The 22,163-nt window shown below is 40.1% G+C and overlaps 1 protein-coding gene across 2 annotated transcripts in view; it reads left to right on the plus strand.

Moving 5' to 3' along the window:
- LOC140922037 (protein patched homolog 1-like) overlaps positions 1 to 21,822 on the plus strand; it is a 56,165-nt gene extending 34,343 nt beyond the window's left edge. For both annotated transcript variants that reach the window (XM_073372066.1, XM_073372067.1), the window contains exons 12-26: positions 5,496 to 5,582; positions 6,583 to 6,708; positions 8,097 to 8,215; positions 8,831 to 9,818; positions 10,724 to 10,960; positions 11,375 to 11,450; positions 12,109 to 12,251; positions 12,934 to 13,044; positions 13,427 to 13,505; positions 14,409 to 14,500; positions 15,233 to 15,424; positions 16,521 to 16,658; positions 17,367 to 17,509; positions 17,752 to 17,851; positions 18,462 to 21,822. In XM_073372066.1, coding sequence (XP_073228167.1) covers positions 5,496 to 5,582; positions 6,583 to 6,708; positions 8,097 to 8,215; positions 8,831 to 9,818; positions 10,724 to 10,960; positions 11,375 to 11,450; positions 12,109 to 12,251; positions 12,934 to 13,044; positions 13,427 to 13,505; positions 14,409 to 14,500; positions 15,233 to 15,424; positions 16,521 to 16,658; positions 17,367 to 17,509; positions 17,752 to 17,851; positions 18,462 to 18,926 — 3,096 coding nt within the window. In that variant the 3' untranslated portion in view covers positions 18,927 to 21,822. The remainder of the gene's footprint in view (positions 1 to 5,495; positions 5,583 to 6,582; positions 6,709 to 8,096; positions 8,216 to 8,830; positions 9,819 to 10,723; positions 10,961 to 11,374; positions 11,451 to 12,108; positions 12,252 to 12,933; positions 13,045 to 13,426; positions 13,506 to 14,408; positions 14,501 to 15,232; positions 15,425 to 16,520; positions 16,659 to 17,366; positions 17,510 to 17,751; positions 17,852 to 18,461) is intronic.
- Positions 21,823 to 22,163: the final 341 nt, after the last annotated feature.

Below are 22,163 nucleotides of genomic sequence, written 5' to 3' on the forward strand. Positions count from 1 at the left end.
GCCAACAGAAATGAATCAACGCTCAGAGAAGGCGTCAGTTCCAAATGAATCGCTCTCGTGGACGCGCAAGTGAATAAACAAATGTACACCTTGTCGGAGCCCGTTTCTTTTGAAGACCTTCCATCACGTATGTACAAAGGACCTATGAAGTCTAATCCTGTGTGGGAAAACGGCGGGTCTAGAGACACTCGTTCCAATGGTAAATCTGGAGTCGGTGGTGGTCTGTATGGAGCTCCTTCTACTCTTCTACAGATGGTACATTTTCTTACAATTTTCTTCACAACTTCTCGACCTCTTGGTACCCAGAATCGTCCTCGAATAGTGGTTAAGGTGTCCTTGATACCACTGTGTTTAATCTTGGAGTGCACATCCTGGATGATGAGACTAGTTAGTGGGTGTTTAGACGGAAGTAAGATTGGATTCTTGCTTTCTTCAGAGAGCGGTGCATTGTTTACTCTCCCCTTGCATCTGATGATTTGTTGGTTGTCAAGGAACAAGTTGAATTGCGTGACATAGACGGGTGGAAATGTTCCCCTTTTGCTTTGAAGAAATTCGAGTTCTTTGGCAAATGAGGCTTTCTGTACGGTCTTGATCCACAGCATTTCAGCTTGATTTAACTCTTGAGCATTAAGTTCCCTTTTTGACGAATGTTCTGGTAACTTGTGAGTTTCACGGTTTGATACACTGTTCTTCGCATTACCTATGAACCGTAATAGGTAGGCTGTCACGCGGAATAATCGTGTTACACTGCAGTATCGTTCAATGTCAATGACTTGACTGAGATTGATTGAATGGTCTTCTGACTCTGTCGTGACCAGAGAGTGCGTGACACTCACAGGGCTTTTTAGAACTTCTTGAAGGGCTTCTTCGTCATCAGACAAAGCACTTGTTTGGGGCGACTCAGGCCAATGTTCTCTCACTAACTTCAGAAACTTGGGCCCATTCCACCATGTCTGGTTTTGTGCTAATTGCTCTCCTCCACATCCTCGTGATGGTAGATCAGCGGGGTTCAACTCCCCGGGACAGAAATTCCAGTTGGCTTCGTTAGTTAGTTCTTGTATCCTGCTGACCCGGTGTTGTATGTAAGGTTTCCATGCTTTGGCATTTTTTATCCAACACAGCGTGGTGAATGAATCGGTCCACAAAAATGTTCCTTCGATTGGAAGAACGGATTGTAACGTTTGCTGCGTTGAGTGAACTAGTTGGGCTAGCAATGCAGCTCCTAGCAGTTCCAACCTGGGAATTGACTGACGTTTACTTGGCGCTACTCTCGTCTTGGATGTCATGATGTTGACTTGGATTTCACCATTGCTGAATGCGGTTCTCAGGTACACAACAGCTGCATAGGCTCTTTTCGAGGCATCTGAAAAGCCATGGATCTGATAGGAGCATACTGCTGACTGCGCTGGTGAGTAATTGGCATAACATCGGGGAACTCGAATGTTCTTCAGAGCATTCAGGTCATTAATGAACGTTTTCCACTTCGCTAAAGCTTCTCCTTTCAAGTTTTCATCCCAATTGACCCTCTCAACACATAAATCTTGAAAAAGGACTTTCATGCTTATTGTAAATGGAGTTAACAGTCCAATCGGATCAAAGATTTTGGCTGACAGTTTCAAAACACATCGTTTGGTAGCTGGAAGGGCTTCTGCGTACTCAATCAACTCAGAGAGGTCATAGCGAAATTCATCTCGAATGACATCCCAGTAAATCCCGAGAATCTTCACCAATTGCTCTGTTTCCAGTTTATCATCTTTGGCACTCGATGACTCTTCTTTCTTGAGATTTTGTGTACTTTCACTTTCTTTGGGAGGGGATTCCCAAACTGACGGTCCTCTTCTTTCTTCATCCTGCTTGATTTTTTCGCGGAAGGACTGACAGTTAGAATTCCACTTACGCAGTGAGAATCCTCCATCTTTCATGATTTCCTGTGCTTTGTCGTACAAGTTCACAGTTTCATTCTCGCGAAACACTCCTCCTGCCAGATCATCAACATAGAAGCTGGAACTTAACAAAGATGTTACTTCTGGTTCCTTTTCTTTGTACTTGGACAGATGGAGTTTTATGGTACTTGCCAGGATAGCTGGACTTGGAGTTAAGCCAAACACAAGCCTTCGAAACTGGTATTGCTTGATTTGCGGACGATCTTTCTCAATGTCATCGAACCATAGAAACCTCAGCATACTTCTGTCTTCTGGGTTGATCTGTATCTGATGGAAGGCCTTTTCGATGTCAGCTACTACAGCAATTGGATACCCTCGAAACTTAACCACAATATCAAATAGGTGTGGCACTAAGTTCGGTCCTTTCTCTAAACACTCGTTAATTGAAGCAGTTGACTTGTCAGATTTGGCTGAACCATCAAATACAACTCTCAATTTTGTAGTTTCCCGGTTCGACCGAATTACGCCATGATGAGGTAAGAAATGCATTGGAGCTTGGTTGTAGTTGTGTTCTGGTACGGCTTCGATTATCCCGGATTTGACTTGATCCTTGATCACATTGTCATAATCTCTCAATAGTTCCTTGTTTTTCTTCAGTCGCGAGTGAAGCTGTCTCAATCTTGTAACACACAATTCGTACTCGTTTGAAGCAGGAACAAGGCCTTCCTTCCAAGGCAGACCAACTTCGTATCTTCCTTCATTCTCATTGAAATGAATACTCTCCAGGAACTCTCCACTATCTGACTGTGACACGGGTGGCTTCTCTCGTACTCCTAATGACTCAATGTCCCAGAATTTTTGCAAGGCATTACATAACTCATCATTCTCACTATGACTGATGTCAAATGGGCTCAAGGTCATCAATTCCGGCCTCTCTATGATGAGATTTGTAGTTGCAAACTTCTCTCTTGATTCTTCAGCACCTGTGGGACCAGACAAGACCCATCCGAACATGCTGCTAACTGCTACGGGACCACTGCAGCCACGAATGACATCCCCAGACACAATATCGAAATAATAATCAGATCCAATTAGCACATCTATGTCCTGTTGACCTGTTTCAGCAATGCTCATGTCAGCAAGCTCGAGACCTTGCAGATGTACGTGATTGTCGATGTTAACTTTAGCTGACACCGCCGAGCAAATCTTCGGGAAACATAGTGCAGATATCTTGATTTCTCCTTGAGATCCTTGCAACCGCAAGTTCACAACATCACATTGTTGCTTCGTATATCTTTCGTCTCCAAAGGTGTTAAGATGCAATGTTTCTGACTTGACAGGGGTCAGATTAAGCCTCGATTTCAATCTGGTTGTGATGTAGGTGCGTTGACTTCCGGTATCCAAAAGTATTCTAACTGGTGCGGCTTTAGAACTGACAACATTGACAGCCATGGCTTTCGCTGTTTGTAAGAGCACAGTTCCCTTTGCCTTGTTGCTCACTGTTGTTGTTGTCGTTGTCTCTTCGGCTGAAACTTCTTTTGGTTTCGGTTTCCCTTGGTCAAGCATTGAACAAATCGACTGATGATGCCGCTGCTGGCAGTGTCGGCATTTTTTTGGATTCGTGCAGTCTTTCGCACAGTGATCAAAACGCAAACAATTGAAGCATCGTTTATCCCTTTCCAAAATACTTCTTCGTTGAGCGGTATCTTCTACCACACCACATGATGCAGAGTAATGCTCGTTTTGACAATAGGCACATTTGATTTTGAAGTTCCCACTTTGCTGAGAGACGAGTGAATTCGCGGTTGGCGTTTGATTTCGAAACTTTGAATCACGGCCGGGTGGTTGAACTTTCCCGCCTTCGCTTGTTTTCGCCATGGTCATCTCGCTTGCTTCCCGCGCTTCGACTTCAACCTTTATCACGTTTAGCAACTCCTCCATTTTCCATACAGAATCCTTAGAGTTCCTGGCTATCTGCAATCGAATCTCAGATGGCAACTTTGACATAATAACAGGAATTAAAAGACTTCCGTATTGATCTGAAGTTACGCCGAGCGATGCCAAACCGCGGGAATGAACACAAATTTGATCGTAGACGTATCGAAGACTGGCTGGGCGATCATTAGAACACGGCGAAACCTTGAGGAGCTGATCCATATGTGCGCTGATAATTTGTTGGGGACGCCCGAAACGTTCTTGTAATAATTTGACTGCTGCGTTGTAGTTCGCTTCGGTTAAGGTAAGACCCTGAATAGCTCGAGCGGCAGCCCCTTCAAGGACAGAATTGAGGTAGTTGAACTTATCGATGTTGGAAATCCCTTCGTTACGATGAACCGCCAATTGAAATGAATCCCAGAAGGTATTCCACTTGGTCACATCTCCTCTAAACTTCGGCAGGTACAACTTCGGTAATCTTGCACGGACTGCATTTTGATTCACTGGCTGTGATGTCGTTTGAGGAGATCCCACGTGTTGCTGGGTTGGCATGTTCACCTTGCTCGCATTCTCGATTTTGCATTTTAGACGTATAATTGAGGCAGTAAATTCTTCTGACTCTTCGATTTCTTTATCAATCGTTGTAACTTCGCATAAAGATAATATCTCTTGGTCCATTTCGCTAAGCGACTCTTGTTTTCCATCCAAGAGTTGTCTCATAACATTGAGCCGTTCGTAATCCTTGTCTTCGCTTTGCAACATTTCGGTGAATTCTTGATCCAGTTTCGATACATATCGTCGGTGTCCTTCACGTATAACTCGCAGTCGTTCCAAATTCGATGTATTCGCTTGCATACTCGATGTACTTGATATCTCGTGTGTTTTTGACTTCGGTTTACCCTTTTTGGGAGGCATTGCGATCGAAAATCTGCCCCACGTTGGGCGCCATTTAGTAAACACAACTGATCATGTTTAATAGTCGAAATCGAAAAATGCTTACTGACAAAAAATATTCCCGCGTCTCGGGTTACTTGATGGTGCAATAAAGATCACGTGACTACAATATTACGCAGACATCAATAAATTAACATAAATTATATAAAAAATGTTCACAACATAGCTATCAAAAATGTGCACAACTACATCTGTTATGGCAAAACAAAGGCTAAGATGATAGCATGATTATGATGGTGGTGATGATGACGATGATGATGATGGTGATGAGGACGATGACGTTGATGACGTTGATGACGATGACGATGACGATGATGATGATGAAGATGATGACAATGATGATGATGTTGATGATGATAATGACAATAATGATGATGACAATGGTGATGAAGATGACAATGATGATGGTGATGATGGTAATGATGATAATGATAACAATGGTGATGATGATGGCAGTGATGATGACGATGATGATGATAATGACAATGATGATGATGAGGAGCATGTTGATCATAACAGAAATAGCTCCATCACTCTTATTACTGACCACTTTGCCTACTACCAAATAATACAAATTAACCTATTAACTAATAGTCAAGCAAGCTGTGGTGATCTTGGCATGGTATTTTGCATAATCTTGTGAGGATTACAATGTAGTAGTGACATGTGTCCATTTACTGACCAAAATTATGAAATACCTTTGAAAACTTTTTTTCTGTGCAGATCCTGCCATTTCTTGCCCTGGGCTTAGGTGTTGATGACATGTTCCTGCTTGCGCACACTTATTCCACCTCAAAGGATAAAACCAATGTAAGTTATTATTTATTAAACTTTTGTTAATAGACCCATTCGGCTATCTCACTGTTGTAGCCAATTCAAATCTCCCGGGGTGAAGATTCTTTGTGTATTGTATTATGGCATTCATATTTAAATGATATGGAAATTTCTGAAACAAAACGTTTTATTCCTAAAGGGTTTGAATTGGGTAAAACATTGAGCTAGCCGAATAGGTCTATTTCCTAAAAATAGATCCAGGTCCTTTTGAAGTCATCATTAATAGAATGAGATTGGTAACAGGTGCTTTTAAAGGGAGTGAACAATGTACCAATGTCAACCCTATAAATAAAACCACTCAACAAAGTACCACTGATGAAACCAGTGGAATAGTTATGTGGACTATGATGCACTGACTAGGCCCCAGTTGTTCGAAATTAATAAATCTCTGTCCAGTGGATAATGCAGTAGTACTGGTTTCCCCAGTTGTTATGCACTGGATCGTGTTTTATCTATTGATACGTGCAATCCATTCCTTCAACAACCTGCATCAGCTGGAGAGGGTCAATCAATCCAAACTTAAATTGTGGCTGCTTTTACACAAGCCTCACAAGGATTAGTAAGCGTTAAGTGGACACAATATAGCAGCCCTTTAAACCCATGATAGCTACCTCACAGAGCACCTGATCAAAAAAGGTACTGCTTCAGACCCAAGTTTGCCCAATTTGTTAGTTAGTCTCAGTAAAGGCCAGGGATGTCTCTTAGAGCGGGCTGCTCGCTAGTATCACTGGCTGAAAACGGCTTACCACCAGCCCAGATAACGCTGGAAAACTGAAAAAGGGGTAATTTTGATGGAGCAATTGACTAAAAAAGTCAGCTTGGCTAATAAAAAAGCCTGCTAGCTTTTCCTAAGCTACACTCTAAAAGGCTAACAGCGGTGAGTGGCCTGCTAGTTTTCCCTACAAAAACTTTACTGGATATAGTCAGTAGAATTATTGATGTCAGGTCATGACCACATTATTTCTTTTTATCCCAGGAGCCAGTGGAATATTGTCTCGCTAGCACAGGTGTCAGTGTGTTCTTAACATCATTCAACAATATGTTTGCCTTTTTCATGGCGGCCCTGATTCCCATTCCAGCATTGAGGTCCTTTTCATTGCAGGTGAGTACCGGCGTCAGGATGCCAAATGTGATACTGATTGGTGTGGAGTTGCTAGTTTTATTGCTTTGCGAGTAATGTAGCTGAATTGAAATTTAGGCTTAGTTAAACTCAATACATGGCTGGCGAGCAGGCTATCAGATTAGATATGTGGGGGCATCCTAAACACATAGTGGGGGTGTTACAGCCTTTCTCTTTAGGTCAAGCCATTATGTTTGTGTGTGGTTGCCTGTTGTGGCTGATGCTTATTTTCTCCGGACCGTTCCCCCCTTTGGTAATTATTAGGTAATTATGTTACGTTCCACTGGCTAGTAATGTTACAGTAACTTCAACTTAGACTTCAACTTTATTTAAATTTGAAAATATAGCAAAAGATACATTGGGACTGGCCTGCAGTTAGCGAGGCTATTCGAGGCAGGCCAGGCTACATAATTTACAACAAACTAGACAAATACAAAGAAATTAGGCGTTATATAAGTATATACATTTTACATTAAATAGATACGTTCTACTTAAATGCAAGGACAATAATTAAAGTGAAATTTTAAAAATAAAATAAAATGAAAATAAAGGACAAGAGAATTACTTTTTCATTTTCACGATGATCGTATCCACATCAATATAGGAGTCTTCAGTTTCAAGGAAATCAAGTAGCATTTCTTTTAGTGATCTTTTAAAAGCTTTTTTCGGTCTTTGTTTAAGAATTTGAGGTATCCCATTCCAAATTTTGACACCAACACGCGAAAAAGCATTTCGTTTGACATTGAGTCGAGATTCATTAGTATAAAAATGTTCAGAGGTTGAGGCACGTGTGTTGTAAGTATGAACACTAGAAATTCGAGAGAAGAGTTTTGAAATATTAACCGGAGTAGTGTTTTTATTAACATCATACATAAGACTACAAACGGATTCATAATATAGAGACTGTAAAGGTAGAATTTTTGCATTGACAAAAAAAGGTATTGCGTGGTCGTTTGTTTCAGCAAAATATATTAAACGCAGTGTGCGTTTTTGAAGGACAAGAATTTGGTCAAGGAAAGTTTTACACGCGTTGCCCCAAGAGATAAGACCATAAGTTAGATAAGGTGTAATAAGTGACTGATAAATATTTAAGAGGGTGCAAGTGGGAACAATATGTCTTAATATGTCTTAATACAGTACTTTGATGGATGCCACTCTCAAGGTTGTCAAGGTTATGCATTACACTCAGCTGCAGTCTTGGACTCCACCAGCCTTACACACACTTCCCCCACACCCCATGCTCATCTCTGTTGGTGAGTTTGAAGGGGGGAGGGAGGGCGGGAAGCACCCATTTAAAGGGGGAACCTAATTGACGCACGGCACTATTTTGCAAATGGTTCTGTTAACCATGTTGTGTTATTTTTCTACAGGCTGCCATTGTTGTTGTGTTCAATTTCTTTGCTGTGATTGTTATCTTCCCTGCAATGATTGCTGCTGATATTAAAAGAAGGAAAAGTGGCAGATACGATCTATTTTGCTTTTGTCAGAGGTATACACAGTTGACTTTGGCTTAACAAACATCTCTATAAGATGGACACCTCTGTAAAATGGACAACTAGAAGTGGTCCCTGCCTTTCTTGACTCCCTTTTTTTCACTCTCTATAAGATGGACATCTCTCTAAGACACCTCTATAAGACAGACACTTCCATGAAACCGACACATAGAGTTGGTCCCTGTCTTTCTTTACTCTCTTAGTTTCACTCTCTCTCAGACAGACATCTCCCTAAGACACCTCCATGAGATGGACACCTCTGTTAAACAGACACCTAGGGTTGGTCCCTACCTTTCTTTACTCCCTTTATTTGACTTTCTATTAGACAGTCATCTCTCTAAGAGGGACACTAAGTACCAGTCTTAAAGGTGTCCATCTTATTCAGAGTAAGTACATCTTACAACAGTAGTGTGAGGGGTTGTTGGGGTTGCAATTGTGTTACTTCAAGACTTCTGCATGATAATGATGCAGAGGTTATGAAGTGGATAATTGATTAGTTGAATTATCCCCTCATAAAATTGTGATAGTGTTTATTTCTTTGAGGCTATCATCTTTTTTTATTGGGGTCATAACATCATTAATTTTCCTTCTCTTTACTGTCATCCTTGTAGGACGGACCCCCAGAGGATATCTATAACACCAAGCACATCAGTTGATAGCAGTCTTGTGCTTCATCGCTATCATAACTCATCAAACTCCTTGTCGGACTCCTCAGCTATTGTACAGGGAGTCAGCAGCACTGTTATTCTTCCTGGGAGCATCCAAGCAACAGCGTCGCAGACAATACATTTACCTAATGTTGTGACTGTCCAAGCCTCTGCTCTTGCAGAGGTGGGTGGCCAACCAGTCTCACAGCGGCAGCACAGGAGATGGCATGGTAGGAAAGGTAAACAGGTGTCCGAATCAGAGGACATTGAACTGTCAGCCACCAGTAATGTTTGCGGTGGTAATGGTGTTGGCGTAGGCAGAGGTAAAGCTGGGGCATCAGCAAATGTTGTGCAAGTGCAGGTGGCTGGATCAGTGGCTGCAGAACAAAAAAGTAGCAAAGAGTCTGCTTCAAGACCGCCTTTCCAAGGCTATAACAGAGCATTCAAAGTTCATCCAGATAAGAGTGTGATTGATAGATGCAGTTGCATGGATCCTGCCGCTTCATCAGAACAAAGAAGCAAGAGAAATGCTGCAAGAAGCACATCAAAGGATAGTGTTGTCAATGAAAATGCCCGGTATTTTGCCAAAAATTATTCAAAGGACAGTGTCATCAATGACAATGCTGTGCTTTTTAGGAGCAGGGAGGAGACTAAGGCATGGGCCAGTGCACCGAGAAATGTTCAGTTCCAGGTGTCAGCAAATGCTGTGTCAAATGGAGAAACCTCTGTGGCCACGGCGGAGTGTTCTTCTGTGCCAGAACCTTCGAGAACATCAAGTTCACACTCGAGATCTTCATCAGGAGTTGAATCCATGGAAAGAGCTTCTACATCTGTCAGTTGGTGTGATACTCAAGGAGCATTCAGCGGTTGGTGGCAGAAGCTGGAATTTCTCTCACTTACTGCCTTTGCAAGGGACCATTATGGCCCCTGGCTGCAGAAAATGCCAGTTAAGGTATCAATTCATTCTCAGTATAAAATTAATATAATTCAAGAGGAAATTGTACTTCTGTAATGTGCTGAAAATATACAGACAATTGTACGGCTATTGTGTCTGTTAACACTTTTGTTGGGTTGATTGTTAAAAGCTTCCCATGAAAACTTCTTGAAAAACAACTCTAGCTATTTACAGTGTCCGAAATTAACTTTTTAATATGGGCATGAACTGGCGATCAAGGATAAATTTTTGGTCGCCTGAGGGCAAATTGTGGTGGCCAAAAATTCCCCCTCCCTTTTCTTCAAATAAAATTTTAAACACAAATAAAAAATGTATTGTAAGGACGTTTTTATGCTCAAAAATTGCACTACTTCTGCTCCCCATACCAGAAGGCAACAGTGCGTGTAAGAGTGAAGTCTTTTTTTTTTTTTTTTTTTCACGAGATACTTTTTGAAGATAAATAGCTATCTGATCCAGGAAGTAGGAAAAGAAAGGTATTGCCCATGACTGCACTGATCATATCAAAACTCCATTTTCTTCTGATAACTACCGCTAAACAAGAAACATACATGTAAACACAAGTCAAGCCGCTATGTTGCTCGTACCAGGCCACAACTGTGCCATATTACTCGTACCAGTCCACATACATAATGTACTTACGTATTTCAGCTGAAAAGAACATGGCCAATTGGAAACGTTCGCCTCGTTTAAGTATCATTAAATCACATATCATGGGCTATTGGAGGGTTACAGTTTATAAATGGACTTATAGCATCTGCGAGTGGTGCCCTTGTATGCTGATTTCTACTGTTAACATGTAAAGAGGGCGTGTCTTGTTGTCCTCTAATCCGCTACATTACATTACATTGCAAGAACACAGAATTTCACAGAATTATACAATCTGTCTTTACATTTCCTTTTAGATCTTTGTTTTGTTTGTGTTTGCCTGTCTCTTTGCTGCTGGTGTGTATGGAAGCATGAGAGTTGAAAAGGGCCTTGATCTTACCGATGTTGTGCCACGAGAAAGCCCAGAACACAGATTCGTTGAAGCCCAATTCAAGTTTTTCTCATTTTACCACTTGGCTGCTGTAACCAAAGAAGATTTTGATTATGCTAATGGTCAGGAACTCTTGTACCAATTTCATGATGCTTTTAGAAAGGTAAGTTACCAAAAGATAAAATAATATACAGTTTTGTGAATATTGCAAAATTGTGCATCGCATGCACAACTTATAGATAAGTCAGTTTTCTTGTAAGTCAGTTTTCTTTGTACAAGCTGTACATGTGAAATAGAGATTAGGATTGCGGGCTCCTGTGGTTGCCATCAATGGGTCATTTGCACAGTGACGTCATTTTACTACTAAGACCAGAATCCTTCATTGTTTTGCGTTTTTGTGCAAATTAGGGCTTTTGTTATTTAAACCACACTGGGATTAAGAAAATATAAATATGAAGAGAAAAACGAAAAGGATTCTGGTCATAATAGTAAAATGACCCATCGTGTCTATTAAATTATAGTGACCTAAATACTTGTAATTGTAATTAAGAAATGACCTATAAAATTCCCCTTGCAGATTCCAAACATAATCAAGACACCAGCAGGTGACTTGCCACACTTCTGGTTGATCTACTTTAGGGAATGGCTTGAAGGTACGTCGTTAGATGATATTTTTAATCACCCTTCTGAGGTTACAAGGTGATGTCAGATTGAACTGAAGTGCCCAGATCTCATAGTGTAATAACCATAATTATTATATTAACACCAATGAAATACCAGGTGAGCTTTTGCGTGAAAACTTGATATCTTCACATGTGAAAATAACATGTTATCTTCACATGAGAAAATATCACCGTTGCTATAGCTACATAATAAATCATGCTTTTCACACCAAAAAACTACCAAAGTGAAATGGTTTGGTATTTCATTGGTGTTTATATAATAAATAGAACATTACATGGCCACTTGGAGATACGAAATTTCTCTTCTCGTGTTGAAAAAATATTTTACGAGTGAGCGCAGCGAATGAGTGAAATATTTTTCAACACTCAAAACGAGAAATTTCGTATCTCTGCGCGGCCATCTAATATCCTCTATTTATCATGGGTTGAAATATCTAATCCCCTGTGCACAATTTATATGACAAAGCTGTTCTTGACTGTTGTGTCACAAGCAGTACTAGGGATGTGGAAGCAGACAGGTGGTTTTGGGTGGCTCAGGGGTAAATGGTTTAAAAGTAGTAAATTTACTCGTACTTTTGAATAGCAAGACAATGGAAGTTCTGACTCAGCATCTCCTTGCTTTTCTCAGGCCTTCAAAAAGCATTTGACAGAGACTGGAGTGAAGGGAGAATAAATTATTCTGGCTGGCAGGCAAATGCTTCGGATGATGGTGTAATTGCATTCAAATTGTTGGCCCAGACCGGTGAAAAAGAGTCAGTCAACCGCTCAATTGTGAGTACTTTCATTCCGTTATTAATTTCATTTTGTAAAATGCTGATAAAAAAAATAGTACCACGTGAAAGGACTAGCAAAGAGGTTTCATTTGAATGGTTCAGACCAAACAATTTTTTCCACATACTCCAAAGTTACAATAACATACAAAACAAATAGTAACCTGTAAAAGTACTGCTAAAGAGCTTTCATTTGAATGGTCACTTCACAGGATTTTGTCCACAGACTCAAAAGTTAAAATGCGCTGAGACTATATCATTTAGGTTAATTTACAGCATCAACGCAGAAGGGGATAAAAATAAGAAAAATTTTAGAGTTAACCAATAGAAAATTAACGTTTTCCTAGTTTGCATGCACCTGATATTAACACTAGAAGGTGTTGGGAGAATTTAGGACAGTTTAATATTCGTACCCACAATGAAGTTGAGAAGAAGTTAGGGACTTTTATTATTTAGACACGAGTGTTTTACTTGTGGCAAAAACAATATTTTACTCACTCGCTGCGCTCATTCATAAAATATTGTTTTGCCACTCGCAAATAAAATTCATATCTTCGCCCCACCGTGTAATATCCTCTATGTATACGCTTCTTAGCGACTCAGAGCACGCTTATTATTTAAGTTATTTTTAATGTCAAAATGGACTTGTTGTGAAGTTAATGGGTCTTAACCTTCCCCAACAGGTCCGTAGTGTAAGGTTAGTCAATGAGGATGGAATTATTCGCCGAGAAACTTTTTACAAGTACCTGATGGTGTGGTGCAGTATGGACTACTTGGGGTATACCTTCTCACAGGTAACTAGTGTTTACATTTATCCTGATATTAGCTTTCATACCCACTGCAAAAATTGTTTCAGTACAGTCATTTTAGAGTCTGAGACTTGATGTACTGGGTGAAGATAACTTTGTTGGTTTCCACATCTCCTAAATTTCTCTTTGAAATAAAGATGATTGTTGATGGTGGTCTTCTTTGTTTGGTTTGTGTAACCAGAAACCATTTTCCCCTTAATTTCTCTAATGTATTAATTAACCAATATTGTTACATGGAGAAATTTGATACAGATCACTTTTTTGTACACTGAATTTCATTTTCAGTCGTGTTTCCAACATAGTTTTAGGAAAGCACCTAAAAGCACATAGATTCAAATGAACTGATATTTCTCAACTCTTGTCATAGGCAAATATCAGGCCTGTACCAACAACTGGAGGACACTGGAGCAACAGAAGAAGCGACCAAGCATACAGAGCTATGCGAGGTAAATTACATAGCTTTCTTGAAAAAGCTTTCCTCCAAAATGAAAGAAAAATCAGCAAAACTTAATACCAACAAGCCAGTGTTCCAAATAAATGTATTAGCTCTATTCTTATTCAAATCGTTTCAGAAAACTTACGTTGGCCCTTTTTTGCAAGAAACGTATCAGTTATGTATAAGATCATGACTCTGATTGGTGTGTTAAAACTGAGGCAAATTGTGATGCAAATTGTGTTAACAACAAGAATATTTTAGGAGCAAAGATGAATATTCCATTTTCAAGTATGCTATGACCGCTGAATTAAAGAAGTGAAGACGCATTTTTTACAGCCTTAGCCTCCATCTGAAGTAACATATTTGCAAATTCCAACGAGAAAAAGACCTGTTTATTACTGTCTATTGTGTATATTCAAATTTCAAACACTTACTTGCCAGAATTTTTTAATATTTTACTTTACGTCAAGGCTAACCCTGTATGAATATGTCGTTAATGTTTGTATTCAGTGGTAATTTTTAATTCGAAACTGGACTATTAAGACTTTTAAAATTTTCTTGTACTCATGTGGTGGAAAAGACACAAGTTAAGATAGTTTTAAAAAGTCTCCTGTTGAAAATTATTTCACCCTTTAAGTCCCAATAGCGATCAACATCAATTTTCTCCTAAGGATATCCATAGATTGTCAAGAGAAATGGTTATGAGACTTAATAAAATGATCACCAAAGAGAAAATGCTTCGATCTTTTATCAAATTCTCTCAACTAATTCTTAAAGGAAATGTATGGAGATCAGTTTGGAGAATTTGTATGTGGATATTGGGGCTCAAAGGGTTAACAGTTCTGGAAGCTCCACATGTTGGCTCTGTGATAAGGTTCTAAATGATGTTATTTCGTTGTGATTTTCTTGACAGTTGAGCCACCAGCGCCACCAATCAACTTTTCATTCATTCCATTTAATCTGATTAACATCAGGAACACAAACGATTTCATTGACATTATAAAGGTAAGGTTAATACTACATGCACTGCACAGGGTTCACTTAAGGGGAGTGAGTTCTTTGCTGTGATGTTATCATCCATCAGTTGCCCAGGATGTGCTCATGCAGTGCCCGGTGGTCCTCTCCCAGTTTACTTTTGCTCTTGGGTGACTTAGAGACCTTAGCTTTTCCCTAAAACTCACATGCTGGGCACCCTGGATTTCACAGGTTTCAACCACTGGTTTCCTTCAATTTGTCTTAGAACAAAGTCATAAGAGCACTTATGGCTTGAAGTGAAAATCAGTTTTTTTAAAGTCATAAGCAGAGTTATAAGTATGGCGGAACCAGCGACGGAAGAATCAGAATGTTTCTCTTTTCTTCTGGCTCCGCTTAACTTTGTCGCTTATGATCTAGTGAAGCATATCAGTCTATCCATGCCATTCATAGTAACATAGAACTGGAGGCAGTTTCATGTAGTCTTAAATAATAAGAGTAGACCATTATGTTTCATTATAGTCTGAAATGTCATATGCCTCCACCCCTAACCCGAAGGGTGCGAGGGAGTCCCCCATGGGTTAGGGGGTGAAGATGTGTGACATTTCAGACTAGTTTCAAAGCCTAAACATAGTTTTAAATAGTAGAGTTAAATATTACCTTTAGAATTCAGTTGATGCAAATACACGTTTTTGCACTTTAATAAGGTAGCAATTAGCAGGAAATGGCCCCTTAAATCAATAAAACTCCTTTTCCTTTTTGCAGAGTGTCCGTGCCATTTCAGATGAGTTCTCTGACAAGGGCTTGCCTAATTATCCCAGTGGAGTCCCATTTACTTTCTGGGAACAGTATATTTGGCTGGGACACCGACTTATGGTTGCTGTTTCCATTGTTCTGGCTACAAGCTTTGTTGTGATGGCCGTTATTTTGTGCAATTTTTGGGCAGCAATGTTCATTGTAAGTTTATGATCATTTTTCTGATGTGACAATGTAGATCACACAGGTATTTGAAAAGATCAGTACATTTACAGACTGAGAGTAGTGGTCTTGCAGGGTTTAACTCTTAGGTCCTATGAGTGACCAACATTAATTTTCTCCTAACAACATCAGCAGATCATCAAGAGTAAAGGTTATGAGAATTACTAATTGATTGCCAAAGGGAGAATTCTTTGATGTTAAACCAAATTCTCTTAACTACTCTTAAAAGAAATGCATGGAGATCAGTCTGGAGAATTTGTATGTTGATCTTGGGGCTCAAAGGGTTAAGGTTTGAAATTACACCAGGGGTTGAGGGAAGCGGGTTCAGTCATAGGCTATATGGGTACATGTTGTACATCTACACTCCCCAGTTGGCAAGTTTGAGAGGGGCTAGAGACGAAATTGTGTTGTCATGTCATGTACAGTAATCAAACAAAATGTAAATGCCGTTTTTTTTACAGTGCAAATGCTCTTAGCCACTCTAGCTACATGTACATACACCGCATTTATTCGAATAAGCGCCCACCTCCAATAAGTGCCCATCCTAAAGGCAGAAAAAGTTAATAAGTGCCCACCCCCACTCCACTCCCTCCCACACAAACTCAATAAGAGACAATAAGAGACCCTCCTGAAGACTGAGTTTTTGTTCGAGTATTTTACAGAAACCTTGCTTTTTTACATTTTCGCTTTTTGTTATTACCATTTATTGTTTTGTCACAAAATAAACATACTAAACTTGCTGAGAATGGTGAAAATTTGACAAGTGCCCAGCTTCAAATAAGCGCCCACCTCAAATAAACGCCTCTCTCAAAGTCCAATACGGTAGTTTACAGACACTTAATTCAAAGAAATTATGGAAACAAGTATTGCATGATTGACCCCAACTAACAGGAGGCAATCCAGCATTTACAATTGTGGGTGTGAGGTTGAAACTCTAGTGTACCAAGGAACATATTTAGCCAGTGGTTAAAGTGAGACACGAACCATTGGCTTGCAGGTAGACACTCTGATCACATACCCGCGGTGCCTTCTGGCATCCCCATAAGTTTTTTGACCTGTCTTGTTTTGTTTATAGGTCATAGTTTTAGCCATGATTACAGTAGAGGTGTATGGCTTCATGGGTTTGGCTGGCATCAAGCTCAGTGCCGTACCAGCAGTTACACTCATTCTTTCCGTTGGTGTTGGGGTGGAGTTTACTGTTCACATGTGCATGGTATGTATCATTTTGGTTATGGTACACTGCAATAGGTTTTCTATCATATGGGTTTAGGTTTAATGCTATCTTTGATTTTGATATTATTTCCCCCTGTCTTTAAGTGTGGTAAATTATGATAATGAGTTTGAAATGAAGGAAATAAAATTTAAACGAAGAATAAAATTAAACCATGAAGAAATCAGAATGTACATTTTGTTTATTAGTATCCAAGTGAAAGTTTGAAAACAAAATCAGATTCGAGCAGTATCGTGATAACTTGTTTTTGAAGAACAAGAGGCGGGTTTTTCAAACCTCAGATGGCTCTAATTCGTGGGTTAATAAATTTGAAGAAGGGCATATGAATGTATAGTCATGGTAATGAACCCACGATTTGCAGTTATCGCCCATAGAACCACTCGGCCTAGAGCAGGCCTCGTATTTAAAACCAAAATGGCGTTTTTAAATTATAAATTGTCGTCTTCGTTGCTAGGTTTCGTTACAGACGAAATACACGGATTTTCATAGTGGGAGAAAATTTCAGATTACTCGGCCACTTCTGAGAACGCTTAAAACTGAAAGATCGAGGCATAACACAATAAAGCACTGTTGTCACGCAACGCGTTGCAAATAAGTGGCCGGGAGTTCTAAAATTTATCCCAGTCATCTTTTCTCGCTTTTTTGTCACGAAAGCTTACCTGTATTTGCTTTGCTTTGCTTTGCTTGCAGCAATTTTTAACCAGCAGAGGAGATAGGAATCAGCGTATGCAGCGAGCGGTCGAACACGTGTTTTCGCCAGTCGTAGATGGCGCTGTCTCAACGCTACTGGGTGTCATTATGCTTGCAGGATCAGACTTTGATTTTATCGTCAGGTAAAGTTGAGAACAACGGAAAGTTAGATGTTATAAACGCCGAAACATATGAACTCTTTCATCTCTACGATTGTTTTTTAAGTTTGGCGCAAACTTTGTAGCCAGGCTTTCTATCCCACAATCCTTCACTTTGTTTCTGCCTATGTTTCATAAAAATACGAAGACTTCCGAATCTTACTCGGTTTAAATTTTCGTAGAAACTCGAGCTTTCTCAAAAAATACCACTTCATTTCTTCCGATAGGTACTTTTTTCATCTCCTGGCTGCACTGATTGTTATTGGAACAATAAATGGCTTGGTGTTTCTGCCTGTTTTGTTGTCCCTCGCTGGCCCAGGTCCCGAGGTAAGTTTTATTTTATTTTTTTTTTTTTCAGCAGGTTTCACGTGTGGGGCACTTGACTGTGGGCGAATTTTTCTTTCCGGCGTGTGCCGCATGCCGTATGTCAGCTTGTGCTATTTCGATCGATAAAGAAGCAAAGCAGAATTTTCAACAAGTGACATACCCCTGTGATGTAGTTTTCTTAACTACAACAAAGTATTCGTTATGCTGCCTCTTCAGCTAACAACCGTCAAGCAGTGTCTTCAATTGAAACTGTTAGCAATGCTTGTTCAGAATAATAATTGTCGAGAAATGGCACAAGTTAAGGACAGTTGAATTCAAAATTCAGAGGTTTGGAATCATGGCATCCAGATTTTAGGACCGTTCTTGAATTTGGCCGGATTTGAGGGTATTTTTTGTGGCACAAGTGTTTTTCCTTTTTGTTGCTGGATAGGATTAACCTCTGTTGGTCTGTAGTTAAACCTAAGTGACAATTTTGTTAAAAGCTGTCCAGAACATGATTCTTTAACTGTATGGCGTTTCATGTGTGTGTGTGTGTTTTTTTTTTGGCTTCGCCATAAAGCTTGATGAAAAGATGTAACTGTTTATTTCTTTTCCCTTTTTTTAACCAAAGGTTGAAGAATTAGCGCCACCAAGAACGGCTTCCTCGGCGGGATCTAATAGAGAATTTCTACCAGGTTCAAGCTGCAGGCAAAGAACACCTCCAACGGACTCGGAAATTTGCATTGTGGAAAGCATCGCAAGGCAGGAAGAGAAATCTTCTGGATCCGGGGGTAGACGTCCTCGTCGTAAAAAGGGTCACCATGGAAGTAACAGTAGAGGAAACAAGCGGTCTAATCCAAACAGGTGTACCCCCCCTGTGGATTCTGACTCGTCTAGTTCGACAGTTACGCGGGTGACCACTCGGGCCACGGTTACAGTCGAAGTCCATACCGAACATACATCGGAGAGATCCTCGCATCCGAACTTTCGCGCGGGGGCTCAAGCTGGTCGGCCATTTCACAGCGAGGAAGAAATTGATGAAGAGGAGATGCACATCACCAGTTTAGAAGATTATGGCGCCGACTTGAAGAGGTAGTTGATCGGTAAAAATTAAGGTCGTTTACTGTCAGTCGCCAAAGCTTCATGGACTATGGCTTTTTGAGTAAACTTCGCACAGGCATTCCCTTCGTGGATGAACACGCGTGGAACACATTACGTGCGTGGGGGATAGTACACGCGCGATTCCAGTCGAGAGTGTAATACTTCTCGTGTATAGTGGAAACTCTTAAGATAAGTGTACCCAATCGGAGAAACGTTTAGCTAGAGTCGATTACATAAAATTCAATTTTCTCCGTTTCAGTTTAGTGCAGAACAGCAAGGAACAGTAAAACTGGATTTTACTAGAACATTGCAAAGTGTATATTACCGGAAAAAGGGTTTAGATCACAGGAACACTCAATAAGAGCCCAGTTACAATTTAGATTTTAAACGACGAATATTCACATTATTTATATTGGTGTACAAAGTTCAAAGGTGTAATTATCTGTATCTACAAGCTGGCTTGGTCCACGTCAGTATCCCAGGTAATCAAGAATAATCTATCATATCGTTTATGGGTTTCGTTTATATTTATAGAGAGAAAGTAGCGAGGTAGGCAGCGATAATACATACTTCCTCAACATAAATGGCGACCTGTATTTTTGTTAAAAACAAAAACAACAACAACAACAACAACAAAAAAGATTAGAACGCAAGTGCATTTCTCCATTTTAATATGGAGGTTTTGCAAAGTTCTCTCCAAATTGCACAAGCTGTAGGCGGGGTCAGCCATTTCCTTGGTTGTTTTCAAATTACAGATTCCCCTCCCCCACCCCCGCCCCAAGCGTTGGACGATTTCTTGAATGAATGATTTATTGTGGTTACGGTTTCACCCCCATTAGTTTTACCAAAACACAAAATAAGCAAACAAAAAAAATCATTCGAATGGTCACACTTGAGGATGTATTTAACAAACTCAGAAGTATTCTACGCAGCCATTTTCGTGTCGCGTTGCGTGACGAGACGAAGACGGCTGCGTAGTGGAGGGGACTCGTTCAAACGTTGCAACTACGTAACGAGTTGTCGACTCTTAACAGTGAAAGCGACATTTTTGCTGTTATCTTAGAGAATCACGAAGAAAAAAGTAACACTGCATTCTTTATACCAGAGGTAACGAAGTCTACAACTTTTTGCCCAAGGGACATAAAAGAAAGACAGCAAGCGCTGATCAAGAAATGAAAAGTACTATTACGGATGGCAATTTTAATCACAAATTTCATGCACTGATTTGACGAATTCAACTTTGATGAACTCTTATTCACTTCCATCCTTACAATTATGTATCTCATCCCAAACGTTTGTTCCTTTTTACTGTACAGAATATTTTGAGAAGGTTTAGATGCATATCCTAGTGTAAAATGACAGTAAAAGTAGGTATTTCTATCACTTTGGGTCGTCATTTTGTTGAAGGAAGTGTAATTTGTCGCCTTTCTGCATTCGCTGCCTTTCAATAGGAATTTAGCACCCTGTCCGTTGTCGTTGTCCAATTGTTTGGTAGTGGTTGTTCACGTTTGTGGAGCCACCGAAAGGTCCACAAGCGAGTTAAGGGAGTGTTAGTCAGCTTATTGTCAACTGGTTATTTTCTTAAGTCGTTTCTTAAGGTGTTTCATTTTATAATTGCACTGAGGGCGGTTTTAGCTAGAGTGTCGATGACAGTCATGCTGCAACGCGCGTTATCATCGTTGTTGCTTCGAGGTCTCGTAACAAATAACCATGAGAATTTCTCCCGCCTAAAATCTCTGAGTTGGCAACATTGCAAATCTGTGGCGTCAGCGGGCAGAGGCGAATATTAACCACTTCTGCGAGCAACTCGTCTCCTCTTTGTAAGGGTTCATACCTTCCTTGATTCTGATCAAATGGTTCAATGAGGTTGACTTCTGTGATTGTTGAATTTTAAATCGGTTTTTGTTTAGTGACACTCAGTTGAAACTGCCCCATTTTTTCGTCAACATTTTGTGATTCTAGGCATTTGCAGATATGCGATTTATATGCGGGTTATGTTGTATATCAAACACGAGTAGGAGCGTGTTTTATCCAATGTCTAAACGCCGTAAACTGAGTTGAAAAAAAACGAGTCGTGGCAGTTTCCTAAACCGACTTTAAGGCGTTTAGCTGTTGGATTACTGTCTTTTTATTGAGGAAGCGTAAGAAATAATTAATAGTTCATTAAAAAATTCAGATATATAAATACCTCGCAAGATTAAAGGTAATTGGAATCCGGTTCTAACCCTCCTTTTTTCGTTACATGAGTTAAGCCTTTTTTAAATAATTTTAAACGCCAATAGCTTTCCTTTAGAATTTCGGAAATTGAAAAGCAGAATTTTGTTTCTATTAGAACTTTTGTTTCAAAAAGGAGACTTCTTCATATAGTTGGGTGGCCAACTTTTGTACCGTATACAGTCGAACTTCCATTGAACAGCCACTCACTGTATTTAGCGGCTAGTTATCAAACTCCCAACGGACAAAAATAGTCAGTAAATCACGGTAAATAGAATCTTTTGAAAGGCAAATTGTCCCTTTCGTTTTTCAGTCTGGAATGTCATACGTCTCCATCCCCTAGCACGGAGGGGGGGCGCCCCCCACGGGTTAGGGGGAGACGTATGACACTTCAGACGACTTCTGCTTGGGTAGAAGTTTATGGAGGTGCGACTGAGGTATAAAAAGGCTGTGGTCCGTAACTTATTTATTTAATAACCCATATCAAACCGCAGACAATAAGTTGATTGATAATACTCCCGATTAACCAGGTACAAAAATATCACCCGTTCGTCGTTTAGTCGTATGGTCTGCAAAGTTGTTGAATAAGAGGCAGACCAACGAACAGATATTAAATTATTATCACTGATAAACAAAATATCGGATATTTAATGAATAAAGTTATGTCAATAACTTTGGCCAGTTGTTGAGGCTTGATTTCATTCCTCGTTTGCTTTGAGTTGTAAGTTTCCTATTCCTATCACTAGGCAACTTAGGAGAGTTGGGGCAAGCTTATCGGGATGGGGGTATATCTCTCCATTTTCCATAATAGCCAATGGCTTTCTTAGGCCTGCTTCAAACGTCGTCCTACTGCTATAGCTCGACTGCAGCACGACACGAGCACGACTTGGTTTCAGACGTCGAGCTCCTGCGGGTGTCAGTAAAACGCGGGGTCGGAGCCGCGATTGCGGTCTATCTTTTTTTTTTTAAAAGAATGCAGTTTTAGGGTTAGGGTTAGGTTAGGGTTATTTAGGGTTAG

Source organism: Porites lutea, chromosome 12 (assembly GCF_958299795.1).
Source record: "Porites lutea chromosome 12, jaPorLute2.1, whole genome shotgun sequence".
Taxonomy (NCBI): Eukaryota; Metazoa; Cnidaria; class Anthozoa; order Scleractinia; family Poritidae; genus Porites; species Porites lutea.